Below are 20,507 nucleotides of genomic sequence, written 5' to 3'. Positions count from 1 at the left end.
TGGCCATAAATGAATTCCAAATGCAAACACACCATCATAAGAATTCATAATTCATATTTACCATACTTATGTTGTTGTTATTAGTGTCACTGTATGCAAATACTTGTATTTTGTTATCAAAGGTTACCATCAAACAAGTATGCAGAAAAATATAGGGTAGTTTTAGTCTTTTCGGTTTGTGATACTATGACGGAAGTGGACCCTATTCCTAAGTCAGGATATGATTAGAGTTTATGAAGTTAGTACTGATTCAGTCTTTGATGTTAGCCTAGAGCTCTCATCTGAGGACCTGCAATGCCCCCAGTATTGCCTCCTTCTGTAATTTATACTGAGATACTTGTACTGGTAACATACTGAAGTATGATTGCAAATTCTTTTTTTAAAAATCATGTTGCTACCACCACCACCACCACTACTGCTACTACTACTACAGCTGCAGGAAATGTCAGGGTATATTTCTTTCACATTGCTCTCATTTCAGCTTGCAAAGTCTGGTATTTTATGACTTTATTTGTGTCACTCTATGCTAAGACACTGTAATCACGGAATGTAGCAATTTTAATGATAAATGCTACTTTTGCATTTTTTTCATGGACTATCATATTTGTTTTTTTTTTTCCATCTATTTTTTGAACTCGTAATGGGAGATCCCATGAGATATAAACTTCATCATTCTGTATAATCTGTTTTGGTTTGCCTTTCCAATCCTTTCAGCTATGTGCAATCCCCAGTTGTTACATTATCGTGCCTTTCAGTGTACACGTCTTCTGCCATAATTATATCATATCAAGCAACAAGATGTTTGACTGTTTCCTGCTCTGTTTTACAGATCCTGCATGTCTGTTTCTCCCTCATTTTCAATGAACTTTGTAAAAAGAATGTATACATAGTCCACTTTCCTGGGCCTCTATTATTAGCCTTTCATCTTTTGATTTCAATTCACCTCTCTCCTGTGTCAAATATTGGTCAACATGAGGTTGTTCCAAAATATCTCTATACTTGCCACTGTATTTGGGGACTTTCCATTGTTTTTTTTTCTTTCTTGCTTGATACTTTTCAGTTGCTGTATGATTTTTGTCTACATCTGGTTTGATTTCCATTCCTGCTTGATTCGGAAATGCTTCTGGTAAACTAAGAAAGTATGTCATCTTAGACTTCTTCTCCTCATGGTTCTGATGAGGTCAGCAGATATGTATGTATTCCCATGACTGCAGATCTATATGTATAGCCAGTTTTAAGGTGGCCCATATCTCCTTCAGAACAAGAAACATATAACTGTGTTATGCACTGATTTTTATGTATAATTTCATAAGCATGAATCTGTTTTCTTGTTTTTCTGTCCAGTTGATGCAAAATGCTTTGAGAACAGTCAATGACTCATAACTGTAAGCTAGTAGAGGAAGATAAAATTGATTTATAGCTTACATTTTATTCCTAGATTATCAGGGAAGATTTCAATATTAGTTTTAGCCTTTTGAAATATTCCTTGCTGAGGTTTATTCTCATTTGTTCATGTTTTATTGCTGACCCTTCATCTACTCCCATATATTCATATACTCCCTCCTGCTTATGCTTCTTTATATCACATTCCTGGCCCAGGTTGGCAGTTTTTTGGTGCTGTAGCCTTTACTTCTTAAATGTTGCGTTTGCATATTTATCAAGACCAAATTCCATTCTTATATCATCTGAGACAGTTTTAACTATTTGCAGTTATGTTTTCAGCTCTTCATCTGACAAACTATACACTGTTAAGTCATCTACAAAAGTAGATGAGATGTCTTTGAACAAGGCTGTTTCCTGGGAGTTAATCTGTAACCATAGTCTAATCCGTTATTAAACAGCTTAAAGAAAAGACAAAACCAGCAGTGGTGACAAAGAATCAACATGGAATACCAGTGCAGTGGTGGCTGGAAGATGATGAGCAGAAGATGGCAAAAGACATATTAGTGAACACCAGTGCTGTGGAGCACATTAATGAGACAATGCAGGATTCACAAGCTATTTTTCAGTAAAATCTGTTTGTTGAAACTGGAAATGAGGAATTGGCAAGTGAGTCTTTTTTATTACAACCCTCCGGTCAGGATTGCAGGATGATGTATTGAAGATGATGTTGATGCAGGGCAAGTCAGGAAATGAAGGAGAGGAGAGTTGGGGAAACATGGAAAAAAATTAAAAAGAAGAAGCGGAAACAATTTTGAATGGTGATAGTGAAACAGAAAAGAAAGGTTATTCAGAAAAAGTGAAAAGGAGTGTAAGGGGTGTGACAGAAAAGAAAAGTAAAAGGTGGAAGATAATGTAAAGCAGAGGTATGCGGTGAAGATTCAAAATAAAGAAGAAAAAATGGACAGGTATGAAGTTCGGGATAACTTAATGGTTCCTTTTGGTGTAAAAGGTCTAGAGTTAAGAGTAAAAACAGTGAAAAATCCTGAACTGGAACCACGGCTGAGGCTGTGTAGAAAGGCAAGTGAAAATTAAAAGTAAACGTGATTTATTTACAAAACAAACAAAAGCCTTAAGAACATAGATGAGCGCTTTCGGCAAGACTTTGCCTTCATCAGATCATAAAGTACAAAAGTCCATATTGGTTAAAATAACAATGAGTAGTCAATCATATTGGTTACAACTGAAACTCCTTCAAAAATTGACAAATCAGAACTACCAGACATAAAACCAGGAAGTATAATAACAATATATACATCTGACCAATCCTAGGTTAAGAAAAGGTTTGTATGACCAATAGTAAAGAGTAGGAAAAACATAGTTCCTAGCTTGAGACAGTGTGACATAAAAATATATGGAATAAAAACTATGGTCATATTAAACAAATGAGCGGAATCTCAATCATTCAAATTACAATTAAGCCCCAGCATATTTAACAATAATTTAAGAAGTAATTAAAATAGACAGAAAAATCAACAAAAAATTAAGATTTACTTAGTTTATGGAATTTACAGCATATGTAAGGATAGGGCACGTTGAATATGTACTGCCACTGCCTCGGCAGTAAATACAAATATTGGATCTAATTAAAAACTTTCCTCTTATATGCAACGTTAAAGGAACTGTTAGAAGACAAGCCTCAGTGTGGCAAACCATGTGTGAATTAAATATATATGTATATGGCATGAAATACTTAGAAATCAATACCCACAGTCTTCATGACACTTTATAATCAATGTGGATGAGTAATGAATATTATAAATGCCTAAGTCCATCCCCTTTCGCTGCTGCGGGTAAAGGTTAGGCAATCTTACTAGAAAGAAATATCGTCCTCATTCACGATCACGCCAAGGCTAAGCGAAGTGGTGAATATCATTGAGCCAATCGGCTCTTAGTTAAACTTCTACTGGACAATACAATAGATTATCAAAATGAAAATAAGATAAAATAAAAAAATAAAATAAAATAAAAAAATCATAAAATTCAGGGGAAAGCCGTCAGCATTCACTGCTACAACTAATCAAAATATTGATTGAAACTGAAAACCAATCAATAAATTGCTTGGATTACAAATAACCAATCGGTAATTCAGCCAAAATTTACAGTAAATCCTATACGAAACTAAAAAACTAAAAAATGGATTCAGGGCTACCGCCACTTCTGCATTCGCTGTTAGGACCAAGCACTGAATTTGGCTGGATGACAGTCAGCCAATCAGTAGTTTGGTCATAAACTAGACTAAACCCTAAGTAAAGCTAAAGACAGAAACCATCCACATTTGCAGCTATGGCTACTTCAGCTTAGACAGTTAGGGCCAATCAAGGTGGCTGTTCAACAGTGATGGCCAATCCCCAAAAAAAACAATGACATTTCTGCTGGATTTCGGTCAGCTAATCAATGTCTTGGTCAATGGGCATAGAACACAAGAAGAAGGAGCCAATTAGCCAAAAGGGGTGCTAACTAAAGTTGTGTTTTATGCATTGGAGTTAAACCTAATGCATTTTAATATTAATTGGTGCTTAAGGATGTATATAAGAATGTATAAAACTAATTGTAAAGAGTATATGGAGACCGTCTGTATTCATGGCTCCAGTCAACTCTGCATGCGCAGTTAAAATCAAACAATGGGTACTGACTGGATAGCAGTCAGCCAATCAATAGTTCCATCAAAAATTATAATGAGCCCTATGTGTATTGAAAAACAGAGACTGTCCGCATTCGGGGCTATGGCCATTTTCTCTTTCACGGTTAGGGCCAATCAAAACAGCTAGTCAGAAATAATGGCTAGTCTACAAAGGGCCAATAAAATTATGACTGGATTTCGGTCAGCAAATCAGTGGCTCGGCCAATGGGCTGAGTGCACAAGAAGGGGGAACCAACCAACCAAAAAAAGGATACTGACTAATAAAGTGTTTAGTGATTTGAAATAAAACACAAAGCATTTTAATGTTAATTGGTGCTTAGAAATGTAGACATGTACAAAACTAATTTAGGAAGTATGTGGAAAATTAAAACATATATATTGTGGGGTACTACAAACTGGTTATATTAATGTAGACATGTATAAAACTAATTTAGGAAGTATGTAGAAAATTAAAACATATATATTGTGGGGTACTACAAACTGGTTATATTAGCATGAAATCTATCAGTAAGCATTCACTATGCATACAAGACAATAATTTGCCATGTGAGTAGTGTAAACAAGAAGACAAATCTGTTTCAAGAATAAAAGGTCACAATGAATACATTTATAGCAGCTACATAACAATATATACAGAAACATGTATTTTAGCATAATGTGCAAGTGTATAAGTTGCTTCCTTGGGAAAAAATTATTTAGGGTAGTAGATCACAAAGGAAAAAAACAATATGCCTATAGATATTTCAAAATATATTAATTGAACATATTAAGAGTATGTATTGCTATTAACAAAGAGATATTCTTTGACATTTTATTTCAGACTGTTTATGCAATGGAAAATTTTCTTGGGGAATACAAAAAGAAAAACTGTAATCCTTGGAACTTATATTTAATAAAAGCGTTTAACAGGCAAACAAAAAAGAAGATCCATGTACAATTTTGAACGGAAACAGAAAAAGAGATGTTTGAAAGGATATTTAAAACACTTATATAAAGATGTGTTGGACATAGCAAAGGTTTATGATAAAAAATGGTTTATGGACTGATGGATGGGATTGTAATGTTTTGTTAAACATAAAAAAGTACAACATTATACATATTTTAAGTATGATAAATGTTGAAGGAAAAAAGGGTATGATAAAATACTGTTAGCAACTAAAATGGTGTGTGTGTGTGTGTGTGTGTGTGTGTGTGTGTGTGTGTGTGTGTGTGTGTGTGTGTGTGTGTTTAAGAAGGACCTTTAATAAATGAGCTGTGATACAAGAACATTTGAACTGAAATTTTATAAATGCAACAAAATCAGTCATTTATTGATGGATTGTAAAGCTGAAACTGATGATAATGAAAATTAAAAAAGGAAGAAAATATAAAAGAGAGGAAATGTCAGAAGTCATAGAAGTGAAAGATAAACTAGATAAACATTTAAAAAAAAAATAAAAATGAGGAAATAGAGCAAGGTTCTGAAATAAGTGATGAGGAAGTTATAAATTTGGAAGGGGGAAAAGAATGCTATAGATGAAAGAGTAAAATAATTACAGAAAAAGAAAAAAACTGAAAGGATAAGTATAAGAGGAAAAAAAGAAAGGAAATGGATGAGAAATGAAAATGATAATTTCTAGAAAGTTAAGAAAATGGGAACGCAGTAATTTTATAGTGCTTTCTCTAAATGTAAATAGTATTAAGAATAAAGTGAGAATGACTGGAGTTTTGGAATGGTGTAATAAATGTGATATATATGTAATTATATTAGAAGATATGAGAAGAAAGATTACAAACTGAAAAATTATGGGGAGGGGCTACTTTGGAATTTGGGAAATGATCAGTGTTCTGGTATAATCATATATTACAGAAATATGGTGAAAATATTAGAATAACTTTAGTAAGGCTAGGAAGATTAACTACTGCATATTTAATATAGAAAGAACAAGTATATATAGTTATAGCAATATATGCTTAGGTTACTTGTAAAGAAAGGGGAAGTTTAATTCACCAGAGTCCAGACTATGTAGTGATAAATATGAATATTATAATGGCAGGAGATTTCAATTTTGATTTAAGCGGCAAATGTAAAAAGAAAAGTAACAATGTAAGTAAAATATTAGAAGTTATGAGATATGGTAAATTAATTATTTGGAAAAGAATCTTGGACTTACGGAAGGGGTAACCACAAAACTGAAATATTTTCAGAAAGCAAAAGTATTATATAAAAAAATCAATGAAAGAGTAAGGAGTTATTATTCAAGCAATGATAATTCTTGAAAGGAAAAAGAGAAGAAGTATTGGCATATTTAAGTAGAGTAGTCAAGGAAGATAGTCATATGATAAGAGAAATTAAAAACATGCTAAGGGAGAAAGGACACAGAAACAAAGTAGAAATATTATTTTAGAGTATGTACAAAAAAATGTTTAAAGAAAAAAGAATACATAGAAAATAAAATGGGAAGTAAAGTTTTCAGAGCAAGAAAATAAAGAATGTGAAAATTATATTTCTGTATATGAGTTACAGAAAGTATTAAGACAAATAAATATAGATTCAGTATAAAAGTTTAATGGAATGGCTTATAGAATATTTCTTAAATGTTTTAAATAGTTAACTAAATGGAGGTTTGATGTATAAAGATTTATCTAGTGGAATATTTAAATTTATTTGGAAAAAAAGAAGACAAAAGTCAATTAAAAAACCTGTGACTGATAGTACTGAATAGTAATGACTATAAGGTCTTTAAGAAAATAATACAGAAGAGATATGAATTTGAGATGAAAAGTATTATGGAGAACAGTATACAAGAACAAAGGGGGAAGGGGTATCAACAATTACTTATAATAGTAATAATAATTACCTATAATAGTGAGTTAGATATAGATTACTTTATAAATGGAAGAGAAGAAGGTAAACTTATGATAGAGGATTTTGATAAGGCATTAGATACAATAGGACATGACATTTTATGGGCAATAATGAGACAATATAATACAAGTGAGAAAATTAGGGAATTATGTATGCCCACATGTAGTAATAAAGCAAACATTTTAGTAAATGGCTGGCTAAGTAAAGAAATACATATGAGGAGGGGTATATGATAGGGATTTCCAATGAGATGTATATTTTTATTTGTTATGAATGGGATTGTAAAAGAAATCAATTGCAAAATGTGAAGCATTAAGAATACCAGTATCATTAACTTATGAAGATGATATACAAATTGTAAATAAGAGGACCTAGATAAAAGAATTAATGTTTTGTGTAAATGAATATTTAGAAGTAATATGCATGACTATAAACAAAGACAAAAGTATAGGATTAGGTAATGTGGTTATGATAGGGGGAATGTATAGTACAATGATGAAATCTCTACCTCAGACATCAAATTTGGGAATAAGAATGCAAGCAGAATCCAGTAGGAAAAATAACAGAAGAATTTATTTATTTTTTTTCTGGAAAACATACAGGTTATCATTTACAGAAAATGCATATTTAATAAATTCAGTATGGGAAAATAACACAGTTAGCAAGTGTATTTATGTTAAAAACCAGGAACAACAAACTCCAGAATGGCTGAGTGGAAGCAATAATTCCAATGCTGTTGCAAAAAATACCAAGTTTATTCCACCACAAGTGTATTTATGTTGCCAGCAACATTTGAAAAAGAATTATTGCAGATATTTTATATATATATATATATATATATATATATATATATATATATATGGGGTTCTAGATTGTATCCAGTAAAAAGAGTAGTTTTACATTTAGATAAAGAGGAAGAATGTTTAGGGTTAATTAACCTAGTGGTATATACTGCTTCACTGAATTTTTATATAGTGTTAAAGTGGATAAATGAAAAACATGAGAGATTAGTTGTAAAAAAGTTTAAATGTAAGTATGATAAATATTGAGTTATGATAAAAATGAGTAAAAGAGAAAAATAATGTATAAATGAAGAGACAAATGTTATCATGAAAAACAATACAGAAAATAAAAATTGATGGAATATAATGAAATATTATATGAATATAAGTATACAATATTATTATGTTAAACAATGGGAAGATCTTTCAGAAGGGAAAATTACAGGTATACAAATAAATAAATGGTGCATTAAGAAAGTAGAATGTCGAGATTTTTTGTGGAGACTGGCAATAGATAAATTGGGTCTATATCAAAATCATAAAGAGGTGTTTCAGTGAACGTCTCTTCATCAACACATACTGAATTAACGCACTAAACTACGATTGTTCAGAACAGCGATTTCTTTCCCTTTAATCCATTCTTACATATTATTTGTGGTTATCATTTTCTTTTAACATTGAAAGATAAAATCGTTCCTCTGTATAAATGTTAAAGAAGCTTTTGCATGCAGGAACGAGAAAATAAAATTAAAAAAATATATAGCAATGTAAGTGTGCTCAGGTTGCAGAGTTTTTGAATCTACATGTTAATCAAGTAAACCCATTAGGCATACAAGCCTCTTTTTATAAGTGACATAAGAACACTGACTTGCTTAGTTACACAACAGCAAATGAAGACTTGAAGGAAAGAAACTCAGGATTACATGACAAAGCTCATTAACAAGTATTAGAGTTACTTAAGTCAGCCTATTAAACTTTCAGATGCATTTATTCATTCTCCAATTGTCTGCTTCATCCAATTTATGGTCATGGTGGAGTAATAGTCTACAACCTATCTCTGGATGATGTGCCACTCCATTGTAGGTGACACACACACACACGCACACACGCACACATACGTACAAACGCGCGCATGCGCACACACACACACACACACACACACACACACACACACACACACACACACACACACACACACACCATGCACACATACATGCAGTCTGTCAGTTCTACTATGGCATATCATTGAAACAGGGTGGAGGAAACTGCATCACTGGGAGAAACATGGTGACACAAAGAGAAAGAGCAGATTCTTCACAGAAGGTACCCTCTGAAGAGCTGAATTGAGTAACCAAGTACTATAAGGCAGCAATTGAAATGCTCACATCATTGTGCTTCCCAACCTCTCTTTTAAATTTTGAATATGTGCTTAGACAGCAAGGCTGCTCCTCTGACTATGAAAATGTTTAACAATTTTTATCTGTATTCATAGGTTCATAGGTGTTTACTAGAGTAATGACTCAATGGCCTTTATAAGCCTAGCCATGCATCCCAAATCTCTGACAAGTTCTGGTACCCTTCATAAGTGTAAGCAGGGGCTTGGGATATTAACCATTTACAGTTGCCTGTGTCCATTAGAGACATAGGTGCCAAGCCAGGGATGAATTTCCTGTTCTACACCCAACTGTCTGTGTTAATTAGAGTATGTGCATTGTTTAAACCTTTCTGCAGTATTCTTCTTTTATCCTGTCATAAAGATGAAATACATTTCACCTGATGCAATTAAACAAACAAAACCTGTGAATGTGTTGTAGTTTTCATAGCCTTATTATATGTACATAACAGTATACTTCCAAGCATGATAAAAGACTGCCTTCCTGAATAAATCACCTGGGTAAAATAAGGTCACAAAGGTGACCATTCCTTCCATTGTCTGTGACAATAGGACAAGTGCATTACTGTTCTACAGATGCTGCTAAAGCAGAGTAATTATATTATAGCAGCAATAATCCTTCAGCTAATTTGCCTAAAAAGAAAAACACAGTTAATATAAAACAGTAGTATGGCATTTTAGAATTGTATTTATTTATTTTTATTTTAACATTTGTTAACTGGGTTAATCCAACTGGGTTCTAAGTAGCCCTTTATTAGTGGAGAACCGAGGAGAAAAGTTCTAAAATACAAACATCACAAGAAATACTAGTACAGATACAGACAACAGTCGATAATCACAAGCTTAAATATCCAACAATGCTATTTTCTGTTTTAGATAAGTAACATACACATATGCAGTGAAGATACAATACAGTATTAAAGCTAACTGAACATATTAATAGAAAGTATCTAATACCAGAAAAGAAAAGGCCTAGAGTAACAGGGTGAGATTATAGCGGTAAGAAGAGGATAGGTGCATAATACAATAAGAGAAAAGGGTGTAGAGTACAGAGTTTAAAAGCATGAGATAGACAAGGTGTGATAAAACTATGAAGAAGTGCAGAAATGAGACGTAGTAAAGAAATGAAGGGTTTCTCCTAAGGCTCATGTAGGGGAAATTGCAAGGCAGTATGATAAAGTGTGCGCGAGAGAAGAAATTGATGCAGGAGGCACTCTAATGACAATTTAGGCTGGATCTTGACAAGAGCAATCCCAAGTAAGTTGGAAGTAGGCTTTTAGTTCTTTTTTAAAGATATCACTTTTATTAATGGTACAAAGGGACATGGGAAATTTATTCCAAGAAACGGCTACAGAGCAACTGTACAGCAATTTGCCCATGCTTTTCTCTGGTTTGTCTACTTGAAGTAGATGTTGCAAGCTTCTAAGTTCAGGTTTGGGTGTGTATTGTATTATAATAGTGGCTAGAGCAGGGCAGGAAAAGGGGTTAGTAAGAATGTTGTGAGTAATTTGCAGCTGAGATTGTAATAGAAGATGGTGGCACTCAGGCCATTGTAATGTTTTTAATGTGAGACAGTGGTGGGATTTGTAGGGTTTGTTTGCAGTAAATGTAGCGATTTTATTGTAAGTACATTCAAGTTTAGCTAGGAGGTTATCTTGGAAATGGGTAAGGATAGGAGATGCATAGAGAAAAGAAGGGAGAGGGAAACTCTGTGCCAAGGTAGATCTAGCTTTTATTGGCAGAAACTGTTTGTTTCTATATAAAAGACCAAGTTTTAGATGACATTTCTTTACAGTATTGAGGATGTTGTTTGTCTTTCGGCTTTTCCCAGTAAGGGGTCGCCAGAGCAAAACTCCGGTCCGCTAATGATTGGCGGTATATTTTTACGAAACGCGAGGTGCCAGCTCGACGTATTGAGCTTATGTAGATCAAATATGTCAAATATCCGATGTGTATATATACATATACATATCGAATGTGTATATTTTGGAGGAGACTATAATCTTGTAGAAGGGATATATAGAGAAAGACAGACAGAAAGAGAGAGGCAGAGACAGGCTATATTTTATGTGTGTACCTAGGGCGAGTAGTGACAAATTCCATTTTAAAATGCCTGTATAATAATATTGACATACATGCCTGTACACATATCATGCATTCAGTTTTGAAAATATGGACAAAAATATATTTTAGAGTTTAGTACTGGCAATATGACCATGCATGAATAGAATACTGTGCAAGAGTAACTGTCCAGGTGAAAATATTGGTGGAATGTTCCCTTTTCTGTTTTCCATGAAGTGTAGTGACTACTTAGTTGTTTATTTTAAGTAAGATGGTGCACTCTTAGATGTGGGGGATGCATTACATGGGGGTTTTAACAATTTTCTGTTAGATTGATGGCTCCATTTATCACAATTTGTTTCATGAAATGGAACATGGCCACCTGGGTTCTTCACTCACACACTATACACTTATATGTACATTTGTTTATTTGCAAATAATTACTTAAAATTTTATAACTTTTACTTGTTGATTTCACAAATTGTATCTTTAAATGCTATGATTTTACTTGTACTTCTGTACTTACTGTAACCTAATACTTTGAATGTAATTTTTGTTTTTATGGAGCTTTTCTCCCCAGGACTCCATTGAAAATGGGTTCTTCTTGGCCCAATGGACCATCCTGATAAACTAACTGCAAATAAATAAACAGATATGTTTATATTCTTTAGTAACCACATTTATTATCTTTGTTTCTGAGAATTTGTAATTTAATCTGCTGATATGTTTTATGTATTAGCTTAGTTATTCTTCCTGATTTTTTCATCTTAAGGGAAGGTGGCTACGGATGTTGACTAGAACCCAGCATTTTGTATAGTTATTCTAGGATAATGCAATTTACAGGCACACTAAATACTCAACCATGCAAATGTAGAAGGCATAACTAGCAAAGAGTATTGTAGAGGCAATAATTTAATACATCAGTGTAACATTTGCAATAAAAACCTTAAATACAAGTTTTTAGTTGTATCTGTATACAAAGAGGCAGATATTCAATGAAAAATTTACACTGTCTCTATTTATTCAATGTATTTTTATGTTAGGGATTTGCCTGCTGTATATAGGTTAATGACCATGTTTATAAAGGACAACAGATATGCAAATCTGATAATATTAGCTGGCATATATTAAGAGTGACTAACTGGTGCTTTTTTTTCATGTGTGTGTCATGAAAGGAGATGCGGCCAGCCCAACTATCTGGTATTTTGTAAACAATTATATGTCATTTGTGAATATCAACATGATTCATTTAAGACACTTGTGTTATAAATGTATTAGAACTGTATATCAGGTGTATATCAAATTGTTGATACAGAAGTGTGTGTTGAAAAGGTTTTTGCAACATGCTTAAAATGTAACCACAGTGTGCCCTACTTGAATAGAACAGAAATGTACCTACACTATTTTAACTGCTTAGATGTATATATTTTAACAGTGGAAACTGGACTACAGAAGGTTAACTTCAGAAAAATAGCTGAAATTAAATTACTTTATGGCCAGGCCATAAAAAATGTTATCTTTCAGTTTCATTGCAGGAAGTGACACAGTGTCTAAAACTAGGGTGTTTTCTGTATTGTCTTGGAAGTGTTTTATTGTTTTATGACTTCCATCATTTGCCAAGGATCTAAGGTCTATGTATTTTCACAGGTGGATGTTAAATACTGCTAGCTTTTAGCAGTGGGGGGTTTAACTTGGATAGAGTCAGATGAGAAGAAATTAAGTCATTCTGCAAGCTATCCCAGCAGTAATATTTGAGATATTAATATAAGAACTCTTTGACAGAGACAGAGCATTCTGAATTCTGTCTTGGACATGACAACATCAAGATCCATTCACCACACACTTACCTTACTCTGAAGTAAGTTATTAGGGCATAGTAATTCTCTTAGATACAGTCAGGGATATAGCAAAGCTTAATTTAGATGTTTTTCTTTATTTATTTGAGACTGTCCTGCAATGTTGTTTTAAGTATTTCCTGTGATTTTGAACTCTGATATCACTGTAAAGATATACTGAGTATTTTCTTGTTCTTTTATTATTTATTATTAAATATATTTAACATTTCATTGTGGCTGATCTTTCTAGAGATATTTAAGTTCAGAGAGTACTTGCATATTTATTTGGTGACACTGTGGGCCACTCCTAAGAGCCTTGCTCTTGGTCAAACTACCATTTGTATTAATAGTACCATTACACAGTAAGATTGGACACCCTTTGTTAATGGCCTTAAAATAGCTGATAAGAGTGACTGGTGGCAGTGATAGCTACCTTATAGTCTGGGCAGAATGGGGCATAGGTAGTAAACCTGTGCCTGCCTTTCCCAGGTGTGTGTGTGTTTGTATAAATCAAACCTCAAAGAGAGTGTGTTTGTGTGAGCTATTTGGGCAGGGACATGGAGCACTGGTTGGACAGAGAGGGTGCTAGAGGTCTTGGCTTGGTCACTTGGATGAGATCTCAACTCTATAGCTGTGCCAGTGGAGAGTCTTATTGGGGATCTGGAGAAAGAGGGAGAAACCAGCCCCTGACTGACTGTGGTCTCTGTCTGTTCTTAACTGAAATTCACTTGATGCAGAGAGCTGCATCTGGAAATACTGTGTGGGTACCTGCCATCCTCCCAGTGTATGTTCCCCACTGGTGCTAATGGCGAGGACTGAGGCTCCTTGATTACTGTTGCCAGTGGTGGGGCATCACAACTGCATCAAATATATTGTATTATAATGATTGCTCAGCTGTATATACTAAAGTTTTCTAAATTCAAGATACTATTTGAAAAGGGAATATATTCTACATAAATTATACTTAGCAGACATCTGATACTTGTGATAGTAAAACATGCTGCTCATGAACAGTAATTGTACCCACACAGAACACACATATGTAGTCTAAACATGAAACGGCACTCATTGCAAGCATTCCTAATCCTGGAAAATGCTTAAATCTGTGCAGTCACAGAAACCTAGTTTAAAGCTGCTGAGAGCACCCCAGCCTTACCTGGTTACTCATCCTATCATACATTCAGATCCCAAACTGTGGTTAGTAAAGCCAAAGGAGGTGGAGTTTCAATATATATTAAAGACATACACACCTCAAGGCTGGTCAAGCAGTATAATGCACAGGAGACACCCCAAGTGCAGTTAACTATTGCCAAAACCCCTATACAAATCATAGATAGCTACTGACCCTCAAATCTGACCCAAGATACCCAAACTGCCTATCTAGACCTCTTTGAATCTATCAAGATTCAACCCTTTACCCTGATCATGGGTGAGTTTAACTATCCAAACATAGACTGGAAGAGCTACTCTTGCCAGAACACAAATGCTCAGAGATTCCTTGATTTTGTCAAAGCAAATGCTTTGGAACACCTAGTCGATACTCCCACAGGAGGTGATAATATCTTGGACTTGGTATTAACCAACATGTGTAACCACTGCAGCATCTCTGCAGTATCATCTTCCCTTGTAAAATCAGTCAAAAAGCAGTCACGTACAAAGTCACCATCTCCCCCGACCTTCCCCCTCTAGCTAGGGTCAATCAAAAAAACTTCACCAAAGCTGATTAAAGCCTCCTGAGGGATGGTGTAAATAGCTTCACAGCCTCCTCCCCCTCTCTAGGAACTGGCACCAGCATCCAAAACTATATCAAATTACTATACGAACATTTATATTTATATAGATGCAAGGAATCAGGAATACCTGACAGGACTAAATCATCCTCCACAAGGAAGAGTAAACCTATCTGGTGGACATTTGCAATAAATAAAGAAAACAATTGCTGTCCAGGACCAAGAAGGAGTAGATGCCCAATTGGAAGCAATCTCTCCGTAGCCTAAACAAGCAAATAAGAGCATTAGTGAAATCACCCAAAGCAAATTGGCCACATCTACTAGAGACAATCATAAGACCTTCTTCACATATGTCCATAATCTCAAAGGTAGCACCCAAATCTGTCCAGAACTGGTGGCCAAGAACACCACATATACAAATTCCATAGATATAGGAAACTTGCTGGCTGACAGATTCAGTGTAAATGTCATTCGTCTGTCCCCCATCAGTAAATCAGGACATTCCGAGTACCTGCCCCCTTCCCCTTATATCTAGGGATCAGGTCATCAGTGCTCTCTCAAAGGCAGAAAATACATCCTCTATGGGACCTGTTAACATCCCAGAATGCATCCTACATGAACTCAGGCAGCAACTTGCAGCACAATTAGGCACCCTATTCAACCAAAGCCTAAGTACCAGTTTTGTCCCACATGAGTGGAAGACAGCCACTGTCATCCCTTTACACAAAGGTGGAGCATCCACTGATCTGGGAAATTATAGACCCATCAGCCTAACTAGCCTGATCTGCAAGGCCATGGAATGGATTTTATTTGATCTCATTCACAAGGACATTGGCAACCTCCAAACACTTGATCCCACACAGTTTGGCTTCATCAAGGGGAGATCATGTCTGTTAAATTTGGTCAACTTTTTTGAGACCGTCACCAAAGCCATGGATGAGAGGAAGACAGTGCACACCACCTACGCTGACCTGGCCAAAGCCTTCAACGCTATTCTCCACTCAAGCATAATTGATAAACTCTCTCAACTAGGCATCGATCCGCCAAATGGGTAGCCAACTGGCTCACTGATAGAACTCACCTAGTCAAAATAGGGGAAGCCACGTCAAGCAGTAGACCCGTATTGAGTGATGTACTCTAGGGTTTGGTCTTGGGGCCTCTGTTATTTGGGCTATACTTTTCTGAGGTACAGGCCAAAACCAGTGGGGTATGTCTGATGAAGTTTGCAGATGACTGGAAGTTGGGAGCTGTCATCAATTCCCCTAGTGACATGGACATCCTTTAAGAGGGTCTCACCCAAACAAATAACTGGTGCCAGAAACATGGCCTCAAGCTGAATACAAAAAATGCATCATCATCCCCTTTGGGGAGAAAGATGTCCCCACAAATTATCACATTAATAACAATGTTCTAAGCATGCAGTCAGTCGTCAGGGATTTGGGCACCCAGATTGATAGCTGCCTGACTTTTGACCCCCATGTTGCTTAAATTGTAAAGAAAGCTTTCTACATGACCAACCTCATAAGTAAAGGAATCTGATCCTGGGACAAGGAGGTCATAACCTCCCTGTTTCCTTCCCTTATAAGGCCCATTATTGAGTACAATGCCCCATTTGGCATGTACCTCACACAGCACATGTAGCAGCTAGATCCCACAGAGGTTCCTCACCAGGAGAATCCAGGCCCTCAAAAATCTACCATGCACATATAGGCTAAAAGCCCTATCTCTTTACTCTGTTTCATACAGACTCCTCAGAGGTGACCTCTGTCTGGCATACAAGGTGATTTCAGACCCACCTTGATGGGACTGCTGCATTTCCACAAATCAAGCTCCACTTGAGTAACTCACACACGTGGCCTCAACCTGGTCTGTGACATCAATAGGACTTGCTGGCAGGACAGATTTGTGTCTCAGAGACTCCTCCATCTATGGAATAGGCTCCCTTTCCACATCAAGCAAAGTGCCCCTTTACCCCTTTTTAAGTGCAACCTGGATAACTGGATGTGAAATAGAAAATACATCCCTGGGATTCCACCCGTGTCCCTGCTGGACAGGGGCATCAGGTGCTGACTTGTCTATGCATGGGCTAAACTCTTGGCTAGGCTTGTAAGGGCCTCAGGATCAATAGCCTAGTAACTTATTATGATCCTATGTACATGCGGACAAACACACACACACACACACACACACAAATGTAAACACACATGGCATTTTACCGATCACCTGTTCGCTAAATGTGACTTTTTGACCAAGCCTTTGAAAAAGCAGCATTTAAATAAAGGACACGGCTGAGATGGGTATTTTCCTTATATGAGGGTGCAGTGACAATGGCTGATTTACAAATAAGTTCAACAGACTTAAACAGTGACACTAATAATTGAAAACTGGAGTTATTCAAAATGTAAATGGTTTTAAGAGATCACAGCAGAGCGGGAATTTGCCCTTTCAATCCTGTTGTGTGAACTCAGAGCTGATATATGTGTGTATATATATATATATATATATATATATATATATATATATATATATAGTTTCACTTTACAATCCCAAAATACTGAAATATCGAAATTCAGTATCTGTAGACTGTAAAGCCAAAAATGTGAAAACCCGAACCTCAAAAGCGCGGAATTCAAATTCGCGACTATCCACATTTAAACTCCACACACAGACAAGCACACATCCACCTTTCCCCCTACACTATAAACCAACAAAGCACACACAAACACAACAAAACAAACACATGCACTGACCCTACATATATGCAAGGGGGGAAGCACCCCCGGACGCCCCACGCCCCCACTACTTATATATAATAACTCTGAGGTCGCACTAAGAACACAAACACACAAAAACAACCACTACACATCCTACACTCCCCTTGCATAAACACACATCACATACATACAAAACCACCAATCGCAACACTTACACATTCACAATCTTACCTACCTACCCTAACTCACACCTCAAAACTCCAGTTACACTCACACATACTAGAATCCCTACCCAAAACACCTGTGGATGTAACTGAATCTCCAGCTACATCCACACCGCCGATTCGACATTTCTGCATTCGCAATTTCTGCACTCGATATTCTGAACATTCGTGCAAGTGCAGTTTCGACACTTAAATCTCAAGCTACTAAGGTTCGATATTTTAGTAGTTCTGGGAATCTAAAGTGAAACTATATATATGCAGCAGGGGGTGTGAAAACATTTAGGGGCTTGCTTTCTACAAAACAAAATACCAGAAAAACTTATTGCGGTTGTTTTTTTAACAGGGTGTGTGTGTGTGTGTGTGTGTGTGTGTGTGTGTGTGTGTGTGTGTGTGTGTGTGTGTGTGTGTGTGTGTGTGTGTGTGTACATATGAGAGAGAATGGAAGATATTTACATACATTTGTTGGTCACATACAAAACTCAGAATGTGAATGTGAATGAAATGATGTACTTGGAAAACAAACTGTTATTTAGTTCTACAAAAACACCACTGAATAAAAGCTTTGCTGAAACATTGAATTACTACATTTGTAAAACATTAATGCTGTAACAAGAACAGTATGTGCTAGCATATTTCAGTCATACCTGTGTTAAATCCTGAAGGGCTTTGCTCTGCACAATGCACAGCTGTGCTGGGATATAAGAATAGATTCCCTCTAGCCATTCATCACTAAGAGGAGTAACTACTGAAGGGTCGATAGATCGCTCAATAAGATCATAGTATCTGTAGGTGGAAAGCACAATGTGGAAAAAGAGATAATTTCAGTTACACTTACAGCTATGGCAGCAAACTCAGAATAATAAATGCCTACATCTGTACACCCCCCCCCCCACCATGTATAAAGTGACACTCCATTTGAAATGACATTCTTATAAGCCCCACACAAATTACATGACAGAAATAAACCCCTGAGAGAAGCCTTTCTGACAGACACAATCAAGCTTGCTTGAAATCCTTAACTCAATATTCCCTTGATTAAATCTCCTCCACTGCTAGAACTGTTAATTTCAGGCATGCAAAACTAACACTCCAGAAACTTCAGAGTCAAGCTTATAACATTTTGCTGTTACATGTATTTATGCATAATCTTATATATTCGACAAGTCCTGCCTTGGCTGACATCAGGTTTTGCATTATGCTCAAATGGCCTAGAGTGTTATTATAGATTCATCCGAATGTATTGTGTAAAGCAAAGATAAAAGCTAATCCCACATTCTCTGCAGAACAGCATTAAATCTATGTCCCTCTGGCAGGGCTTATAGTATGTAACTGAAATGGGAGGATGACACAGTTCCTGTTTAATGTTTTCTATGTTTCAGAACTGAGCAGTAGAATGATCTTATATTTCAACCAACATATCAGCTCCCCACCTCCCATTGTAGCATTTTAAGGACTAATGAAGTATTTTCAGGGCCTTATGGAAACACAGTTGGAATAAACTATTGCTTTTATACTTCAATATACAAGACTAATGTCTTCTACAGATGCCTGCAGTTGTCCTTTTTATTGTTTTGTAGGCCATCTCCAAGACATTCTGCATATATTCTCACCTGCACTAAGATGATTCCCTGCACAGTCCAACACAGCTTTCTGCACTGGTCATGCTAATAAAGAGGATTTTGGTCGCTGTCTTTTTTTGTTGCCATCTGCAGGATTGCAATGATCCTAACATTGCTACCATCTGCATGGTTGCAATGATTTTAACATTGCTACCATCTGTGGGGTTACAATGATCCTAACATTGCTACCATCTGCAGAGTTGCAGTGATCCTAACATTGCAACCATCTGCAGGGTTGCAATGATCCTAACATCGGTACCATCAGCAGAGTTGCAGTGATCCTAACAGTGGTACCATCTGCAGGGTTGCAGTGATCCTAACACTGCTACATCTTCAGAGCTGCAGTGATCCTAACATTGCTAGTTTCCAGTGATTATGGCTCTGTTTTCATTTTCAGTAATATTGTTTTATGAGCTACAGATGCTGTTCTTCCCAACATACGTCCTCGTTTATTGTCTCAGAACTGCTAAGTTGTATTTATTTCTATTTAAGTTATATTTATTATTATTTATTATTGATTTATTTATTTATTTAACACTTGTTTACCGGGAAAGTCCGACTTGGAATGAAGCCAATTTTCAGCGGAGGTCTGGGGAGAAATACTCCAAATGTATGTATTTGTAACATGGGAGGAAACCGGAGCACCTGGAGGAAACCCACACAAATGCAGGGAGAACATGCACACTTTGTACAGAAGGCACCCCAGCCAAGAATCAAGCAGGAGAACCTCTTGCTGTGAGGTGACAACGCTACTGCTGCACCACTGCGCCATCCATTTCCAGCTGTGGTATGATATTTCCATGACTTATTACTGGATTTTCACCACACTGCCCTCGAGAATGCATTTAGAATCCTGCTTTCACAACTTGGTGTGATAAACCTTGAAAATATATCAATATAACACATATATGCAGACACACTCACACACACACACACACACACACACACACACACACACACACACACACACACACACACACACACACACACACACACACACACACAAACACACAGACACTCACACAGGAATATATGTTTTGTTAGTTTTTCTAGGGATTCCAGGGATTTTTTATAAACATGCTTTTTAAAAGTACTTATAAGTATATATTTTCATGAAGTGGTTTACAGAAGATTTAGTCATTTGACTTTGGCTGGCACTATCTAACGAAATACCTGTGTTTTAAATGCAGCAATGCAGCTACTAAGTCTGAACTGCA

At 36.0% G+C, this 20,507-nt stretch overlaps 1 protein-coding gene across 1 annotated transcript in view; it reads right to left on the bottom strand.

Annotated features, from left to right (window-relative positions):
* LOC122815364 (dynein axonemal heavy chain 3-like) overlaps positions 1–20,507 on the bottom strand; it is a 4,921,723-nt gene that overhangs the window by 4,455,000 nt on the left and 446,216 nt on the right. The window contains exon 4 of the mRNA XM_044087818.1: positions 18,316–18,454. Coding sequence (XP_043943753.1) covers positions 18,316–18,454 — 139 coding nt within the window. The remainder of the gene's footprint in view (positions 1–18,315; positions 18,455–20,507) is intronic.

Source organism: Protopterus annectens, chromosome 11.part0 (assembly GCF_019279795.1).
Source record: "Protopterus annectens isolate FY-2018-M chromosome 11.part0, PAN1.0, whole genome shotgun sequence".
NCBI classification, from domain to species: Eukaryota; Metazoa; Chordata; order Ceratodontiformes; family Protopteridae; genus Protopterus; species Protopterus annectens.
The sequence above is the reverse complement of the archived record's forward strand: the minus strand, read 5'-3'. Positions and strand labels throughout refer to the sequence as shown.